The sequence below is a fragment of the Crassostrea angulata genome, chromosome 1 (assembly GCF_025612915.1).
Source record: "Crassostrea angulata isolate pt1a10 chromosome 1, ASM2561291v2, whole genome shotgun sequence".
In the NCBI taxonomy this organism is placed as follows: Eukaryota; Metazoa; Mollusca; class Bivalvia; order Ostreida; family Ostreidae; genus Magallana; species Magallana angulata.
In genome coordinates this window covers 35,682,076-35,702,821 of record NC_069111.1, presented here as the reverse complement: position 1 = coordinate 35,702,821, position 20,746 = coordinate 35,682,076, and the positions used below count along the sequence as shown (strand labels likewise).

At 31.6% G+C, this 20,746-nt stretch overlaps 1 protein-coding gene and 1 pseudogene across 5 annotated transcripts in view; both read left to right on the top strand.

Annotated features, from left to right (window-relative positions):
• The window catches only part of LOC128187869 (uncharacterized), a 55,799-nt gene extending 47,975 nt beyond the window's left edge, over positions 1 to 7,824 (top strand). For 2 of the 5 annotated variants that reach the window (XM_052858543.1, XM_052858521.1), the window contains 9 exons: positions 3,239 to 3,308; positions 3,440 to 3,506; positions 3,814 to 3,899; positions 4,755 to 4,881; positions 4,974 to 5,015; positions 5,196 to 5,333; positions 5,449 to 5,559; positions 5,695 to 5,763; positions 6,074 to 7,823. In XM_052858543.1, coding sequence (XP_052714503.1) covers positions 3,239 to 3,308; positions 3,440 to 3,506; positions 3,814 to 3,899; positions 4,755 to 4,881; positions 4,974 to 5,015; positions 5,196 to 5,333; positions 5,449 to 5,559; positions 5,695 to 5,763; positions 6,074 to 6,142 — 779 coding nt within the window. In that variant the 3' untranslated portion in view covers positions 6,143 to 7,823. Of the gene's footprint in view, positions 1 to 3,238; positions 3,309 to 3,439; positions 3,507 to 3,813; positions 3,900 to 4,754; positions 4,882 to 4,973; positions 5,016 to 5,195; positions 5,334 to 5,448; positions 5,560 to 5,694; positions 5,764 to 6,073 lie in introns of all 5 variants that reach the window. The other 3 variants (XM_052858528.1, XM_052858552.1, XM_052858535.1) reach the window with 3 other exon arrangements.
• A 6,943-nt stretch (positions 7,825 to 14,767) lies between these two features.
• LOC128187933 (uncharacterized) lies at positions 14,768 to 19,472 on the top strand (annotated as a pseudogene).
• Positions 19,473 to 20,746: the final 1,274 nt, after the last annotated feature.

Below are 20,746 nucleotides of genomic sequence, written 5' to 3'. Positions count from 1 at the left end.
ATCATTACACCTTCCTTTTCAGCATATTTTGTGTATTTGTTACATTAAAAGTTTAAAATCGAAGATTTCTAAACTTTCCTATAACAATCTTGTGAGAGAGATTGTTATAGATAAGTTTAGAAATCTTCGATTTTAAACTTTTAATGTAACAGGTTATCGATTTAAAATTTACAATCTGCTACATGTATGATAACTTAAGGTTTTTTTCTCTCAGATTAATTACGCAATTGAGTTTGTTACAAAACTAGAGGAAATAACCAAACAAACGGAGATGCTATCATTTGACAAAAATGTTAATCCTCCTAATACTAGTCTTTAATATCTTCTTTACTTAATCTCCAGGCAAATTAAGTAATTGTTGGACAATAGAAGTGTGAAATTATCGTAACAGCTATATATGTGAATGTCTACTTTTCTGGCATGCCATTACTATCCCTTTGTCATAAAAAAGCAATGACTGTCAAAAAATTAATTGTAAGGAGTATGTTTTAAGATCTGAAAGAGAACGGTTGGGCTAACTGTGCTTGAACCCCGCACGTTAGCATAGAGTGTTATGTTGGGCTAACTGTGCTGGAACCCCGTACGTTAGTGGAGTGTGTGTGATATCGGGGTAGCTGTGCTGGATTTCCTCACGTTAGTGTCGATTTTGTGCCAAGAAATATATCGAACTGTCCATGCTGGAATCTCCGCACGTTATTAAGTTGTTCTCTCGGAACTCCAAGAATCGGTTTTCGTTGGAATCCCATGTATTGTTTATTTACCAACTTAAATACAACTTGTTGAACTTTTGTTTCGTATTGGAGTTTTTTTATTCAGCTTAAACTTGAGCGAGTGTAACGAGTTTAGCTTTCCCCTGAATTCACCATATGGATTTTAAGAACTTTTACATTTCAATTTACAGTTTACAATACAAATAAAATACAAGATACGTTCGTGAAAGTTGGGTAGTATTTAAGTAGAAAGCCGAGTAGCATGCTACTGGGCTAACTTCACGGAAAAATTCGCGATAGGAACTTTACCTTTGGTGAAATATTTGATAACAGCGCAATTTTGTATAAAACGTATTAAAGTAGATCCAGTGTTCTGTGACGTCACACTTTTTTGTAAAACTTTGAATTCTTTAAAAAATGTGCAAAATAGTTTTATTTATTTTATGTGAATATAATCACATGGATGTAATTAGAATTATTGGTACGTTAAAGATGTTTTCGCACTTAATTTTATACTAAATTTCCAAATTTTAATATATTTTATCTATGCAAAGGGGAAATAACTCTTTTTCTGACTTTTCTCTCAGTTGTATGTCTAAATGCTATAGTTTTTCTTATTCCAACAATTCATTTTAAAATATTTTTGTAATTTTAGTTTTCTGATAAAGTTGACATTAAAATTAAACAAGAAAAACAAATTTTACTTTTAACAGAAAAAATACATTTTTCTAATGCTAAAATATGCTTTAGTTTATGTTTATCTGGCATCTCAAAAAGTGTGATGACATGTATATTTTTTCTAACAATTGATGACATTTAAGTCTATTAAGTCGAAATCAGTTCGGTTTTTCAACTTTCCTCAGAGAAGTTTACGATTATGGAGCTACCTTAAAAAGAATTATTTCTTACTTAACTTCAAAATTCAGTCAGTCACCTTACCGATGAATAAATAAGAAAGCCTTAATTGATGCATTACGACGTATGCTGCATATTGTTTTATTTACAATAGACAGTCATCTTATATTCATCAGGGGCCTTAAACATCCGTATTGATTTTCTTTTTTTTTTGGTCTGTTAAAGACGTTCTTACTAATCTACGTCCAGTCATTTATTATTTTTTTTAAAGATACTCGTTGATGCATAGATTAAGGTCATTGTACCCTTGGTTTTATGAAACGAATAATCGCCTTATAAAAGAGAAAACACAAACTTTTCTAAAAATGTAAAAGAAAATATTTTTTGCTCTAGGGATTTGAATAACCCTTTGCGAAGAATTTTAGCAACAATTTTTGAATTGAAATAACATATTAGCTTTTAGTACTTAAGGTCGGACGACACGTTTCTCAAACACTGATTATTATTTTATCAAAATTTCAACGACCTGATAATATACCAATTACAATTATCATTATTATTAATTATCATTTTTAAAATAATTAAAATTAAAATTATATATATATGTAAGTGTTTTTTATATCAACAACTCAAGTGTATTTTCAATAAGATTTTCTAGGAAATTGCATATTCTAGTATCTTGCACAAATGCCTGGTAAGGTGCATCATTTTTTTTCCAAGAAAGCTTGTCAAAGTAGTGGTAAATCAATAACAAATTTAAGGAAAAAATTATATAAAATCAAGGAAAGTGTCGTCTGACCTTAAGATGTGTTCCTTATGATTAGGCCTATATCACATATGTGTTAACATTTTAAATGAGTTATAGGTCTTTAAAAATTAACCGTTCACCGTTGCGTGAGATGTATATTTATGCTACATGGGCTTTTGTTTTGAAATTTAAATAAATGTTAGTTGTTTGCTTTTACTCTCTGTTTTTATTTATTTTACAAAATGTTGCTATACAAATTTAACTTTCATAACAGAACATATTATAAAGCTAAAATTATTTGATTTCTAGATTTGTAAACAGGAGGTATTAAATAAAAAAACCCCGTCGAAATCCTCCATATATTCAATTTATTACAGCTTTGTTAAAACAATATCAGAATGTCATAATCTTAACGTACAAATTTAAAATGGGTTTTTTTAAATAGAAAAATAGTTAAATTATTTATTCATTAATGGATGGTATTAAGACGTTATCTAAACTAGATAATCTAGCAACTGCTTTTAAAAACACCAATGCATGTTATTTGCTGTAGCATTAACAACTGAATTGTCCCTAAACATTACTTAATGGAAACAAAGGAATTGAATAAGTTTGATTGTCTTGTTGAATAATAATCAAAACTTCGCGTTACAACAGCATTTACTCTTTCCTTGTTATTTGTTGTTTTATTTTATAACTCAACATGATTGTTTCTTTTACAACATACTATGATTTGTTTAGACATATATCTGAATATCAATATTTTACTTTGTTTTCAAATAAAATTCGAATTCAGAATGTGGTTTAATATTGTATTGAATCCTTTTTACTAGCAGTTTGAAATATATTTATTTCAATTTACATGTGCGTGAAAAAATATAATTCATTTGCTGAAGTTCTATATATATATATATATTGCATACAGGTCTTCCTGTCATTATTACAACAACAACTCTTGGAGCGTTCTGGGGAAAAGATTATCACCTTAAATATTAGTATGTATTTATATCAATAATTGATTAAACTTTTGAATACTTTGTAGTAAGATAGTATAACGATTTAATTGATTAATGTGCGTTCCTGCCACTATGATTCTGTTAGATACTGACTTGTTTTTACTATTTAGTTGCTGGCTGTCGCCAAAAAGCGGTTCCCTCTACTTGTTTATCATTCCCGTTTGTTTAATTAGCATGGTAAGTAGAATGTTGGATACTATTAATGATATATCAAAAGTTTGATAATTACTTTGATATGTTTGTTATTCATCACTTGTGTTTATATTGTTGTGTAAATCCAGATACATGTAGGTTTTTCTTAAACTATTATTAAAATAATTGCACAGTTCATTCACAAGTTATAATTCTGTTTAAAAAAAACTCAGCAATGACTATTTTAAAAAATTGTAACTGATTTTGCAAAATAAAAAAGTCGGTTAGGTGATAGTAAAGATGGAGAAAATATTATAACTTATAAGAACACGATATGTATGTCTTTCTCCAGTTTAACTTACTGATAATTGTTTCACTGGTGAGAGTACTGTGTGCATCGAGCGCAATGATGAAATCCTCACTTCAGAAAAAAGCAACGTAAGTAAAACCAATAAATAGCTATACTGAACAATCGTTTATTTAAGCATTGAATCATTATTTTTTGAAAGATGTGGTCTCATAACTGCAACGGTGTGTGCGCGTTATGATAATTTGTCTGCACACACCGTTGCAGTTATGAGACCACATCTATCAAAAAATAATGATTCAATGCTAATATTTACGTTTTTAAACATTTATTTCCTTCCCGCAAATATAATTTGTTTATAAAAAGCTCTGACTTTTTCAACGAGTAATGCGAAATTAACGGAAGAGCCCTTTGAACAGCCGAAATATGCTGACAAAAATAGTGCACAGCGTTTTACTTCTAATAACACAATTTTATTTGTCTTTCTGTGATTTAATGAACTTACTTTTGGTACACTAAGAAATCAATCAATTGAATTTATTTAACAGTCAAAATGTATTTACATCAATGAAATATTAATCAGCGTAAGTATAATATCAGGTCGTGATCCGGTTTGAAGTCGCGAGAAGAGTCAGTTCATGTTCTTCGAGAAATACTGAAGGAATACTGAATGTATTCCTACGCACCAGATTTGGTGATTGGGTCTTCTGTGTTATGCGTAAATATCACTCAAATCAACCAATGCAATTAAATAGAGGGAAAGAAAGTAAATGTAAATATTTGTTAATGCACTTTATTTATCGAGTTCAGATTAGTTGTATTGTTTTATTTTAACAAAACCAAATAAACTTCAAAAAATAAAAGATTTTGACACGAATCGTGCTAATGAGTAAAAACGTAAACAATAATTAGTATGAAGCTTAATATCTTTGTAGAGAAACCATAAACGTAATATTTGCTTTAATCACTTTTTGTTCTATGGACAGGTCCGGTTTACGATCCCTTGGAACACTTTTACCAGTGCTAGGTGTAACCTGGCTATTCGGTATTCTGGCTGTTAACGAAAAGGCTGATGTGTTTCAGTATATTTTTGTCATTGCAAATTCATTGCAGGTGAGACTTTCATACATTTTTATTAATGCTAATAAAATCGAATATTTCTTTATATACTCTTTATCAATTGAGATATTTTTATACATTTTCAGGGGTTTTTCATATTTGTTTCGCACGTGCTGTTGAATAAAAAGGTTAGAATATGGGTCTAAAAATCTAACAATATTAATTAAATTTGAATTTTGGATAACTTCATTTTGCCAATTTGAGTTTTAAAATCATTTTAGTATGAAAAATGCAAAAAATACAAATAAGTGATTATAAATTTTCCTGTTTTTTCATCACAGCCATATAACATTTCTTATAATTTTTAGGTGATGCAGGGTTTAAAGAACAGATATCCAGTCTTAACTACCCTTATTAGTATCACTGAACACAGCAAAACCGAAACCACTTCTGTATCGCACAGTCAGTCATCATCTAAATCCAATGCTTTGTTGTTCACAATGAAAGTAAGGAAATACTCTAATGATGTAATTTTTACTATAGTTTTGTACTTTCTTTAAAATAAAATGTCTAGGGATAGAGTTTTTTGCCATAATTCATTATGATTTTTTTTGCTTTTAGAAAAAGGGTATATTTGAAAGACTTCGAAATAAAACCGTCAAAAAATCGAACTCAGTTTTGACAGAAAAAACAACATCCACTGATTGTTGTTCAAGTGTTTCTCACGAAAAAGTAAGCCAGTTTCGTTTCCTCTTAAAATAAAAATTACAGAGAAATTCAACTAATTTATTAAGATTATTATAATTTAAATAGATTATGATTATTCAACGATTTTTTGGCATTATCAAAACGAATCTTTTTCCCCAGAGCTTAGTGATGTCTGAATATGAATCTACAAACAACACGTTAAAACTGATATCAGAGGAAGAGAACACGGTATAGCTCATATATATTAATTTAAAATAACAAGTTTAAACATAGCTTTAACTGAAATATTCAGAAATTTTTAAGTCTCGTTTCAGTCCATGTACATTAAAAATGTTAAATGAATTATGATGTTATTAATGCACTAACAGAGAACACTCTAAGGTTATTGTGTTTATGTATTTTTACAATATATAATGAATGTTGATAAATGATAAAAGTGCTTCTACAGACTTACTTGCTGCAGATTTGAAATTCTTTGTGAAATTGATTCATTTGTTATTTACACCCTTTTTAATGAAAATATGATCATTTTTTACAGAGAGGACGATTTTGGTTTTCATTTAGTCTGAACCCGTGGAAGAAAAAATACACAGTGACAGAGATGTGAAAAGTTAAAAAAAAATCAAACGCAGAATGAAATGCTTTTTTGAGTGGTTAGGTGCATGTATATGACCATTATAAACAAACGTAATTTCATTACTGCGTTTTGAAGATAAAAGATAAATACGAATGCTCTTTCTATATGATCTTAGACAAAGTTAGAAAGACATATATTTATCGCCCTTATAGTTTATAAGTTTGTTTTCTTGATCCAAATGATTGTTTAATGTTATGAGTTGAAAGACGGATTTCTTCTAAAATGTGTAAAAATTGTTTCATTAGATATACATTAACCTCTTAATTGTGCATTTGAATCTATTTATCTTTTAACATTTTAGTTCTATGTCAATATTTTTATGGGGTATTAAGATGATAAAAATAGGGCATTTAGCTAAAGTTAAAAACTATTTTTAGTTCAAAGTCTAGTAAAGGAACTTACACATTAAAGAAATCTAAAAAGGAACAACTTTATCGTTGATGCTTCATAACAATTGCTAGAAAATATACCTTAATTACGGGGGTTTTTTTTTGTGTCACATAATTTGCAAAAGGCCACATCAATATACTTACTTGTTCTTCGGACCCCGCGAAATAATTTTATTTTTAATTATTTTCTGCATTCGGGAAATTATGCGCTGTTTTCTGTTCTATTTCCGCTCTATTTTTTTTTTTGGTATTTTAATTAAATTTAATACATAAATCAGAAACAGGTAGAACAATATCGTCCACACAAATTTATTTATGTAACGCTAAAAAATTGCATACAAATAAAAATAATTTTATCATTAAATCGCTAGGCAATGCTATCGTTACCAGTTCTTTCGATCATCACAAATATTACTGGATATAATGTACGCCTTACCTTAGCTGTCAGAAGAACACAATTAAAGAAAATCACTATCAAATATGAGTTATCTTCCAAAGCAAAAAGAAAGATACATATTCAGAATGCGCACGGACTCTATAGAAACGAAAATGTTAACCTCTTTTTTGAATGACATAAAATATTCGGAGTACATTTAAAATACTTTTATCAAAATATTTGTCCAATTTTCATTTAGCCGTACAGTATGTGATAAAAAGATGCATAATCAATTATAGCGTCCAAATAGAACTAGCGACGAAACACCACTCAAAAAGTATTTACCAGCTTAGGACCATGAGTGAATTATAGTTCTTTGTTATATCAGAAATAAATTAGTTAATGCTACGTCTCAAAGAAAATATGAAAAGCGTTACAAAACAACTCAATACGTACTCGAAAAGTCACTGAATTAACCATAATTTGCATACTTGTGTTACATTAGTTTATTGCAAACAATTTTAAATGATGTAAGAATGTTCTACTAGTATTAAGTTGAAACGTTTAATAGCCTTTGGAAATGACCTTTTATAATTCTAGTCTACATCGTCAGTTGTTTCCCTTCCTTACTTACATACACATATGTTTTTGTATCAATGATTTTATTCTAATATCACCTTATTTATATGTAATTAATATGGTGTATTTTATTGCTTTGGGTTATATCTTTTTGCTAAGACTAAATGTATTGTATATATTTTGAAAAATGCTTTTTATCTGTGAATATAGGGGATCATTATATAGATAAGTCGCCTTTATTTTGTGAGAATACTTTTAGTCTGATCCCCTATCATTTTTTGATATTCAATTTTCATTAGTTTTGTCACATTAAATAAATGACATTTTAAACCAAAAGTTTTGATTTAATTTTTACTCAACAAAATCCGAAAAGGGTGGGATTGTGCACTATGAAAAATCGTAAATAGCAGTTAATTTAAGAATTCACAGTTTATCTTTTTTTAATATGGACGAATATAGCTCAGACTTCAATAGACATCTGTTTAAGTTTGTAACAAAAACTGCAGTGTAAATGTAAAATATTGATTATTCAAGTAATAAACAACAGTCTCTATTGTGTTCATAGAAAACAACTGTCTATTGACGAGCCGATCTTTTGGTTATATAAAAATAAGCCTTGTTTGATATCATAGGGTTTTTGTCTTGTCATGTTAACTTTGTGCTTGACAAAGAAATCGATTATGACCTATATTTATTGTTGCTTATAAGATACCACAATAGTTTTAAGTCGGATGAAAACTCGTAAAATCATTCCTAAAATGTTCCAATGAAAAAAAAAACAACATTATTCTAAACCAATGTTAATAACTTACTTCAATTTGCGTCTATAACATGTGTATAAGGGAGACAATTCTCGGGTTAAGTTAATTTTGTGTACTTAAAACAAAATAAATACCAAAATAAACCATCAAATCATTTCATTACCAGCCACCAAAAAGTGATCCGTAACGGTTATATTTTATAAACGTTTTAAGTAACTGTGCGTTAATGCAGAGCCGGTATGAACTAGTTTTGTTCAGCCAGAGCTTTTTTCTATGTAATAGAGAGAGAGAGAGAGAGAGAGAGAGAGAGAGAGAGAGAGAGAGAGAGAGAGAGAGAGCGCATGGTTGAACAAGACAATGTTGAATTAGAATTCAATAAAGGATAAATAGTTTTTCATTCATAACAACTTAAATTGATTCATTTTAATTTTCAATATATAATAGATATTTTACCTTTAGCATAGTTAAATATCAAAATCATATCAAATTATATACATGTATATTAATAGTTTCGTAGTTTTAGAAGCAATAGTGGTTTTCCTTGATGCATGCAGATTACCGTAAAACTAACTTTTCAACCATTTCATTGCGTGTGTAAAGTGCAAAATTATACTGTAAGCTGTGCTTTGGTAGGATAACTCAGGTATAGTATAACTTCTTTGATTTCTGATTTCTGATGAGGAAATTGAATTTGAGGGATTTCACAAGCCTGTCAGATTAGACCGTAATAGATTTGGAGGTGGAGTTATAATTTATGCTAAGAACAACTTGCAGTTTTTGATACGCAACGACCTGAGTAATCCAAATATTGAAATCATATGGTTAGAAATTCATTGTGTTAATAACAAATTTTTAACTGGGGTTATGTATAGACCTCCAAATTCCAGGGCTGATGTACTTGACAACTTAGCAATATCACTAGAAAATGCTATAGACACTGGCTTACCCATATTTTTGATGGGTGATTTTAACATTGATATGTTAGCTGATGGTTACCATGTATTTAAGCATATGCTCCAAAATTTTCCCCTTACAAATGTTATAACTCAACCAACTAATTATACCACCACAAGGGGTACTTGTATAGATCTAATTATTACTAACGCTGTAGAAAGAATTGAGAACATAGATGTATTAACCCCATTTTGTAGTACACACAGTCCAGTAACCCTTGAAATTCACTTTAAAACTTACAAACAAAGGGCATATAGAAGAATACTTACAGACTACGCACATGCTGACTACACCTCACTAAATAGTGATCTACTTCAGGTCAATTGGGACAGGGATGTATTTAACTCTACAAATATTAATGATGTCTATAAAAACTTCACAGATGTATTCACACAGCATGTGAACCAACACATTCCTAAAAAAGTAGTTGTCATTCGCCCTTCTGATAAACCATTCATGACCAATGCCATAAGACGTAAAATGCGCCAACGTAATAGGATCCATTATAAAGCAAAACAAACTAATAGTGACTACCAATGGAACAAATATCGTTGCTTAAGAAATCAGGTTATTGACATGGTTCGTACTGAAAAAAAAACAAGTATAAACAAAAGCTTACATCACAAATACTAGATAAATCAATTCCTCCTGGTAAATGGTGGCGAATAGTGAAATCATTATCAAAGTGTAACAATAAAAAAAAAAGTACCACCTCCAATAAATTCAAATGGTAAAATACATATACACCCAGTAGATAAAGCATCAGAACTTAACAAACATTTTGCAAGCATATCACATATAGAAACAACTAATGAACCCAGGCTTCCACCTCAGGGCCCAGGGCCCCCTCACAGCATAGAAAGAATTAACATCACAGCCCAAGATGTTGTTGATCAATTATCAAATCTAAATATCACCAAACCTCCAGGCCCAGACGGTATCTCACCTAAGATTCTTAAAAATATCATACCTTCAATCAAACATCCTATCGCTAAATTATCTAACCTTACACTTCAACATCAAGAATTACCTTTTATATGGAAATTGTCACATATTACACCTGTATATAAGAACAAGGGCAACCCAGAGGACCCCTCAAACTATAGACCAATTGCACTCACATGCACCTTATGTAAAATACTGGAAAAAATTCTTTTAAAAACCCTGCACAATTATATGAAGGACCACAATCTTTTATTTAAAAACCAATCAGGATTTCAGCCCTCTGATTCCACTATTAATCAGCTTACTGAAATTTATAATATTATAATATTTAACCTTGATAAAGGTAAAGATATTATGTTCATATTTTGTGATATATCAAAAGCTTTCGATAAGGTCTGGCATAAAGGTCTCATCTATAAATTACAACAATATGGAATCAGAGGAGAAATCCTTTGATGGATAGAAAACTATATTACTGATAGAACACAAAAGGTTGTCATCGAGGGCTATTCCTCAGGAATTGAAACCACTAATGCAGGAGTACCCCAGGGGTCAGTGTTAGGACCCTTCCTCTTTCTTATTTACATTAATGATATTGTTGAAAATATATGCAACCAAATAAGACTCTTTGCAGATGACACATCACTTTTTGTAGTAGTTGATGATATTGATAATAATTCAGCTAAATCATTAACAGCTGATCTTGAAAAAATCAAACAGTGGTCTAATCAATGGCTGGTGGATTTTAATCCAAGCAAAACAATAAATGTTAACTTTTCCAGAAAGAAAAAACCCATCCCCAGGTCTCTTTTGGTAACACTATAAACAATATTATCCAAAAAAATAATCATTGTCATTTAGGACTTACTTTGCAATCAAATGGGGGATGGTCACATCATATATCAAATATCTACGAAAAAGCATGCCAAAGATTGAACATGCTACGCATACTCAAATATAAAATAAATAGGGAATCTTTGATTAAAATTTACTTTGCATTTATTCGCCCTGTGTTAGAGTATGGTGATGTAGTCTGGGACAATTGCACAGATGAACAAAATAATTTATTGGAAAGTATACAGATTGAAGCTGCACGAATAATTACTGGTCTTAGACGAAACTCATCTAAACAATACCTATATCAGGAATTAGACTGGGAAACACTTAAGAAACGTAGAAGTAACCATAAATTAATATTATTGTTCAAAATATTAAACAATTATACCCCTGAATACTTATCTAATATTGTTGGTGAATGTTTCCCCCCACATAATACCTACAATCTTCGAAACAATTTCATCTATCGCACACCTGTTGCAAGAACAACATCTTACTTCAATAGTTTTATACCATCTACAATTATATTGTGGAACAATCTACCTCAAAATACAAAAAATATAACTACAGTTTCAGCATTTAAGAACAGCCTCAAAAATATTAATAGTAAAAAACTGTATATGCATAAATTATTTAACCATGGCAAAAGATTAGAAAATATTTGGCATTGTCAGCTGAGAAATAACAGTAGTAACTTAAATGCTGACCTTTATTCACACCACCTTATTGCTTCTCCACTATGTCAGAAGTGCTTTCTTGAAGTGGAAGACTCTTAACATTATTTCTTACACTGTCCATCATATGCCTCCCAAAGAAAATCTCTATTTGATTATATGAACGACAATTCCATACCAATCACAATTAAGAATCTACTTTTTGGAAGTGATAAACTAACATTTCAAAATAACTTACTATTATTTGATAAAATTCATTTTTACATAAAAAGTACAAACAGATTTAAGTAAATGCATAGGTAAAAATGTACACATTGTATAAAAAATGTATCAAAATGGGTACCACTGACTTTCCTTACACTCCTTTCTTTTCATTTTTTATTGCTTATTTGTTCTCCCCCTCCCCCTCCCACCCCATCCCCCCAAACTTTCCATTTTTTTCTACTATGTTATTAATTTTTGTTTTGTTTTTATTACATGTTTTTTCTTTTCTTTCTCATTTTTTCCCTACATTACATATACTTTTTTATTTCCAACCTTAGCAATTAACCATTATTTTTCTATTTTTTTTATTTTCATTTTCCTATCATAAGCTATTTGTTTTGTTTATTTTTTTGCACTGTACCTCCTTCCAATACTATTTACAATATTAATCTATTATACAAAATTCCATGGCAATATATATGTATATATATATTATATATAATTATATAATTACTCATATTATACCTTGACTACAGGAGAGAACATAAATAGGCATTGTGCCTGCTGTTCAATCCATTTCAATGTATTTATATACTTGAATAAAATACTTATTAAATTAAATTAACTTCTTTGATCCCGTTTCAGTTTTTACAGTTCTTTAATTAAGCAGTCACGACACAATAAATACACTGTTTATAAAGTTCTCTGTCATACATTCTGCAAAGAATTAATATCATTAGATATTCATTCCGAGTTTAGGATTCTTAAATATATAATATACGTATATAACATTAAATATACGTACATAACATTTAAAACTTATAAATAAAAATCGCCATATTTCAAATGTACGTATATTTGCACACTTTGTTTCCGAGAAACAAATAGTTTATGATTATGCTTTTGACTCATGAAAAAATGACAATAACAAACCATCTCAAAAATCCATAAAACGAAATACAAATTCAAAGCAGAGCACCACGGACCTCCAAATAGGTAGAGGTAGGATCAGGTGCCTAGGAGGAGTGAGCATCCTCTGCTGACAGGTCACACCCACCGTGTGCTCTTTTTCGTAATCGGGGGGGGGGGGGGTCGAAAATGTCCTGAGACAATTAGGTAATTAATTATGGTCCAACAATTAGTATGAAAAACGCCAGTTAGCATGCGACCCAGTGGAAGATTGTATTTGCTGACAAGGTCGTTGTATCGACCATAGAACTTACGAAAAGATGACTTCAAGCGAGACTGTTGATGGTCCTTTATTATCAACTTGTTTGTAAGTAGCTTGTCACGTCATAGAAACTGTTCATACGAAGAGCATGCCCTTGCGATCGAATCAACTGAGAGACAAAAACACTATATGCAGGTGATGAAGATATATTGCAACATAAGTAAGGTAAGTTGACTATAGAAAAATTGAAGTCATCGCGTTTATTATAAACTTTTGTAGTTAGGTTACCATCAATGTCCATGTCCAGTAAAATATCCAAATATGAAACAGGTGATGCAGACTGTGGTATCTTTTATTTCAAGTTCACTAGGATATATCGAGACAACGCAAGTATGGAAATAACAATTGTTAATTGATAATACGTCGTCGATATACCTGAATGTTGAGTTGAAGGCCACAGCAAGTATATGTGTAGAATCAAAACCTAGTTCTTTGAAAATGCAACTAATATAATGTGCCTTACAAACAAAGACACTGTTGTCACTTGCCTTATCAGCTGGGATTAGTACATACTGATCGTGCAATTTATTTAGTTCTTTTCTCACTTCTGCTTTATTTTCATGTGACCTCTCAGTCGTTTAATACGAGATTTTAATATACATCTGATGCTTCTAACCCACTCTGACAAGGTATCCAGTTCTTTTTCAGATTAAATTCAGACTAAGACGTGACCGGCAGGACTATAGTTGTTGGGCGAAGAAGAACATGAGCACGGAGGATTATCTTTCAGATGTTCGATGTTAAGGTCTTGTAGAGTTTGTTTTTAATTGAAATGTTTGGAAGCAATGGTTGAAGTATAATTGTAGGAAATACAAGGGGTTGACTTTATCTTGAAATATGGAGGAATGCTGGACTGAACTTTTTTGATTAGGAAATTTGCATATATTAACGGCATCGATTCCCTTGTTGGCAAACTGCAGTTCGAAAATATAACGTGGAGCATGAGCAGTATTTTATTGTGTCAGTATGTTTTTGCACAAGAAGAGATACGAAAAAAATATGTAAAAGTTATAAGCCAAAAAGTGTTTGTACTCTGTGAGAAAGCACCAATCACGGTCCAAAGGGTCTAGCAGATGGGTTATTTATTTTGCAGAATAGATAGTGCGAGTTTTATATCCGATGTGAAACATTTCATCTTCTATTTCAAGAATGAACAGTATCGGGTAAACGTGATGATATACTCAAATCAAAATTAGCTCTTTTATCAGCGAATGGGAGAAATTTGATGAAACATTTTTAAATTTTAACAATAAAACCAGTTTGCACAGACCTTTTTTTATTCACTAACTGTGTGGAGTGTTGGGCATGATATATGCTGTAATAAAAGCCATCTTCAAAATGAAAAAAATGTATTTAAATGCAATGGATTCTATTCCGTGTTATTTAGGTTTATCAAATATGGATAAACCCTGTTATTTCATGCAGTTAAGCATATTGTTTGGGGCAAGAACTATAACTCTAGTAATGTTAATTCAAGGGCAATAACTCTACACTTCCTGGTCTTGGAGCTTGCGCGTTAAGCTCTTCCTTTTATATTCAACTGTTCCCTGAGTCGGTCACAAAAAATCAACTAGAGAAATAATCAAGTTTTATCGTTTTAATCGGCGAGTTTTATTACTTTATACCGGCATATTATTACAACATCATGCTGAGGGTAAGAAACCAAAGGGCATCTAAGGCGAGAAGCCCATACGCAGCCGTGCCAAATGGAACAAATACAGTTGGCTCGAGTAGTGTATTGGCACGAGGTCGTCGCGGAAATCGTCGAGGAGGTCAAGTGAGACAGCCCGTTCCTCCGACACAAGCGACTCCTCCAACACCTGCGGCTCCGACGACACCAGCGTCACAGGCGTCAAATGAAGCAGGCCAGGGAATGTCACGGAGCGGGATGATTGGGATGATTCCTCACAACATGCCGCCCATAGTTAACCCCACCCCTGACGCACCAAGTGCGTTGTCGTCACATGTTCCCATGAATCAAGGTACAGAAAATTATTTGGAAAAGAATATTGACACGCCAAACCCATTTAACAGTGTTACTTCTATACTGGGATCCCATGTATCCCAAGCTCTCAAAGATAAAATTTGGAATGGCGAATTTGTTCATTTAAACAAATTGTTGCTTCAAGAGCCTTGCACAGAAATGCAAAATCAAATTGTTTTCGAGGGGGGTGTTTTTCAGGTCAAACCAAAAAATAAAGAAACAAAAATTACAAACTTCTCGCAATGGATGGATGCATTTTTCATATATGCTTCTATATACTTAGAAAAACATCCACTACAAGCCATTTCACTCTTGAGGTATATGTCAACAATTAAAAGGGGGGCTGCTAGTAACAATTCAGGTTGGTTGGATTATGATGTGCAATTTCGCTTAAAGAAGTCTGTAGACTCCTCTTTAAACTGGGGATCTATTGATGCTGAACTATGGTTGTTTTACATGCAAACAGTTAATAAAACCCAATTGTCAAATCAGTCAACTCGTAGGTATTTGAAATGTTATGCCTACAATTATGAAGGTGTTTATCAGAAACAATATTGCAAGTATTTGCATCAGTGCATCACATGTAATGCATATCATCCCTCCATTAACTGCTTCAAAAATAATCAATCTAATCAAATTCCCAAAAATGCACCTGCTCGTTCGGAAAATTTTAATTCCAACAACAAATTTTTCAGGAATCGACAACAAACCACAGGACGGCAAACCTACATGTAACTTGTTACATAAATTATGGGATATTGGCAGCACTCCAATCAATACATATAACTTCGATTCTTTACTGGTAAATTACCCAAACAAAGAAATAGCAACAGTTCTATCAAATGGGTTTAAAAATGGGTTTTCACTTCAATATACAGGCATTAGAAAAAAGGTTGAATTTAAAAACATGATATCTGCAGAGGAACATGCTGTTGAGTTACATGAAAAAATAAATAAATAAAATTGGGTAGAATTTTAGGCCCCTTTCCCTGTCCACCTATTTCAAATTTGCGGTGTAATCCTATTGGTATCCTCCCCAAAAAGCAAGGGGGGTGGCGTATGATTTCTAATTTATCACACCCAGTGGGTAATAGTATCAATGATCACATTGATCAGCAATATTGTTCAGTGTCGTACTCTACATTTGATCAAGCCTTGTCACTGATTCAGAAGATGGGGGAGGGTGCATTAATGGCCAAAATTGACATTTCAAGTGCTTTTCGATTGTTGCCAGTCTGTCCTGAAGATTTCTGCTTGCTAGGTTTCAAGTTTTTAAATTCATATTATGTGGACAAATGCTTGCCAATGGGTTGCTCAATTTCATGTTCATTATTTGAGATGTTCTCTTCCTTCCTTCACTGGGAGCTGCAGCAAAGGTCAAATTCAAGGGGGATCATTCATTATTTAGATGATTTTTTATTTATAGGTAGAGCAAACACAGCTGATTGTGAGATGTTAATGGCTCATATGATAAAGTTATCTGAAATTTTAGGGATCCCATTAGCTCCAGAAAAAACAGAAGGTCCATGTACATCTATTTGTTTCTTAGGATTAGGCATTGATACAGTTTCAAGAACTATTTTCATTCCAAAAAATAAAGTTACTGAACTTTTGGAAAAAATTAATGATGCTTTAAGTTGTAAAAAGGTCACCGTTAAAAAATTACAGTCATTAGCAGGGTCACTTGCATTTGTGGTTAAAGCTTTGCCCTCAGGAAGAGCATTTTGTCGTCGTGTATATGCGGCTTTAGCAGGAGGTAAAAAATCTTTCCATTTCATAAGAATTTCAAAAGAAATCAGATTGGATTTAGAAATGTGGGTAGAATTTCTTACAAAGTTTAATGGCTTAAACCCTTTTCCATCTATGACATGGCAAGATGATGAGACACTAAAATTTTATACAGATAGCTCAGGTTCAAAAGGGTGTGGGGTTATATTTGGCAGTCAATGGTGTTATTTGGCTTGGCCTTCACATTGGTTTTATGAGACAACAAAAGATATTACTTTTCTTGAACTTGTGCCTATTGTTTTGGGAGTTTTTATTTGGGCAGAACAACTCTATGCAAAAAAGTTATGGTTACATATTGACAATCTCTCATTAGTTCTTATCATTAATCAAAAGTCTTCAAAAAATAACAGGGTCATGGTTTTAATTCGAGCGTTGGTATTGTATACCCTTAGTTATAATATCCAGGTTAGAGCTATACATGTTCCGGGAAAAAATAACAATATAGCAGATGCTATTTCTCGCTTTCAGTGGTCAAGATTCCGACAGTTGGCTCCTACAGCAGACAATTTTCCATGTCATATTCCTGCTCCATTTTGGGAGATTATTCATCAACTATAGATTAACTGTTAGAAGCCAGTATATCTGAAAACTCAAGTAAAGTTTATAAACAAGGCATCCAAGCATTTTTTGATTTCAGAGTTCAAGCTTCCTTTGAGCATTTGTGGCCACCACCTATAGATCATATAGTAATGTTTATTGCTTATATGAAGGAATCTGGATTTGCATTTTCAACAGCAAAATTTTATATGGCTGGTTTGAGTTTTGTTGTAAATTTACATGGTTGGCAGAATGCTACGGAATCCTTTTTGGTCAAAAAGTTGTTAGCAGGATTTAAAAGGTCATGCAGAACTCAGGACATTAGACAACCAATTACATTGTCTTTATTAACACAAATTACCAGTATCATTCCACATTTAACTATTTCTTCATATGAAGCACATTTATTTCAGTCAGCATTTCTCATTGCATTTTTTGCTTTATTGAGAGTAAGTGAGCTTGTGGCATTGGAAAGAAATCATGTTCAAATGTTGGAGGATGAGTTTATAGTTTTTGTGGGTTGCTCAAAAACAGATCAATTTTGTAACGGTTCATCCATTAGAATACCCAAAACACCAGATTCTTTTTTGATGTTTCAAATTTTTCAAAAATTTCAAAGTCATAGGCATTGCATTCAAGCAACACATCTATTTGCCCACTGCAATACTAAACCATTGACTCAATATCAATTTTCATCCCTGCTGTATAAATCCTTAAAATTCCTAGAGGTACCTACAAATTCATTCAAGTCGCACTCATTTAGGATTGGAGGTGCAACTTACCTGTACTTAAAAGGGGTTTCTGAAATACAAATCAAGCAGATGGGTAGATGGAGTTCCTCGGCTTTCAAATCCTACATAAGACCATGTTGATAGTATTTTTAGTTTTATGCTTTTAAATCATGCATAAATTTCAGATTCAGTTTGGATCATTGGCTCATTTATTATTCATTGGGCACAGAAATATGCAGAGACCACAAATCAGTTAAACCTTGGATTACACCACTTTACCATTAATTGGAATGGTAGAAGGGGAATGGTTTGGGAGTACTTGTATACAACTGTGTCAAGTATGTTAATAGCTAATAAACAACCAACTATTTTGATAATTCACTGCGGTGGTAATAATATTGGGGACCCTCAAAATACCCTAAAAGGTATTCAAAAATTCATGAAACTAACTTTATCTCAAATAGCAGACCTCTTGCCAAACACTCTCATTGTATGGTCACATATATTACCTAGAAGTAATTGGAGGCAGTCTTTATCAACCATTGAAGGTGAAAACTCTAAGCGTAGAATAAATAGTGCCATTGCAACATTTATTTTGAAAAAGCTTAATGGTGCATCTATCAAATATCCAGATATCCAGATAACTCAAAAGAGATTATTTAGATTAGATGGTGTGCATTTGTCAGATCTGGGTAACAATATATACATAAATTCCCTGAAAAATGCTATTGTGCAGTTTGTGACATCTTCCTCTCGCACCTATCCTTAAAATATACTAGCATATATCTCTGGCAAGTCATGGTCCGTTAACTTATCTATCTTATTATATATCATATACATATATCTGAATCTAGAATGTCCAAGTATAGACATTCTTATGTATCATATCTACAGGTGTCATTGTTGTCAAAATTGCCGCCTGGTATTGGCGGATGGTTCACGTGACAGTGTCCGTGATCCATTTGGCATAATTTTGATTAGAATACTGTCTCCGTGGGGCACTGTTTTTTCCAGGCTCCTCGGGTCAAGAGAGTATTTCTAATATTGTATATTACATATACATGTATATATTTGATATATGCTGCCATATTGTTTGAACGGCGCATGTCGAGTTCAATGTACATGTATGAAATCTATCTGATGTACATGTACTATATATCTGACTGATATCTATCTGATATTCATGTACTTATATAATTTTTGCACATTTGATTAAACGGCCATGACAACTACGCCAAACAAACAAAAGTCTATTTAGTTTTGTATATACATCAGGGTAAATATCTGAATCATAATTGTCTGTTGTTTTGATATTGGTATTAGCTAGAAACATGAAAAGCATATTTATGTGGGCAAAGGTCATGAAATAACTATTAAGAATAAAAATATCAGTGAAAGAAACCCAAGTAAACGAAGAATCCCTTTAAATAAAACAATGTACAACGTCTGCGTTGAATTTTAATACTTGGAAAAGCGTAATATACTGAAGAATCCTATCACTATAAAAGGAATACAAATACTTGTAAAGACACACTGTCCACTTTGATGTCGTATTTTTTTTTTAAATGTAATTTTAGAAACATCTCTTACCAAGAAAACTAGACTTCGACAAGATTAAATATTTTGAAATGCACACTGCCCACTCATATTTTGAAATGTCAAGTTCCCACTCAAAAAACCCATAAGTGAAGTATTCTAACATATTTGATGCACATTTCGCTTTGATCATTTCAATGACATTTTGAGTGGTATTTACATAATATGTTATATTTACTCAATGTTATGCAATTTGTGTGTTTCTTGTTGAACAAACGGTAAATATGACATCTAAAAGAGTTATTTTGCTTTTAAATATGATTAATAATTATATAATGACATTAAAAAAATCTACATTTTAGGGTATGTAAAATACATTTACATACATTACGTGAATGAAATGATGAAAATATACTTATATAAGCAAGGATGAAAATTTAACATTAACACATGTACAACACCATCTCTTATATCGTGGATCCTTATTAAAACAAATGTATACCTAATACAAATTCCGAGTGAAATTGAACAGAATTGCGGCACAGTATATCATTGGTTTTAAGGATAGAATAATTTTTATTCTTGAAAATGTTATCGATATGCACTTATATATATTGACAACAGCATCAACGTAATATTGGCATCACAAGTACCTTTCATATTCTTAAAAAGCTGTAAAATACATTGAATTAGAGACTGCTGTTGTCATCAAATACAAGTATCATATATAACATCAGTGTTTTTCTAATCTTTAGAATTAATATTGTAGCAGAGCTTTTTTGTGTATGGTAATCCATCCATAGATAGGATAAAAAGCAATATAGTAAATTTAACAGAAAATAAAAAAAACTGAATATATATACCTTTATTGTTTTTTTAAAGTGTCACACATAAGGAAAGATAAGGATTACAGCTTTTCCCTGATTTTGTCGGTTAAAACAAGCATATGTGTTGGTAAACACAATTTTCCAAAATTAATCTAAAATATTTTTAAAAGTAGTAAACGTTTTATTAAGATACATTGCTCTTGTTTATGAAAACACTTGTA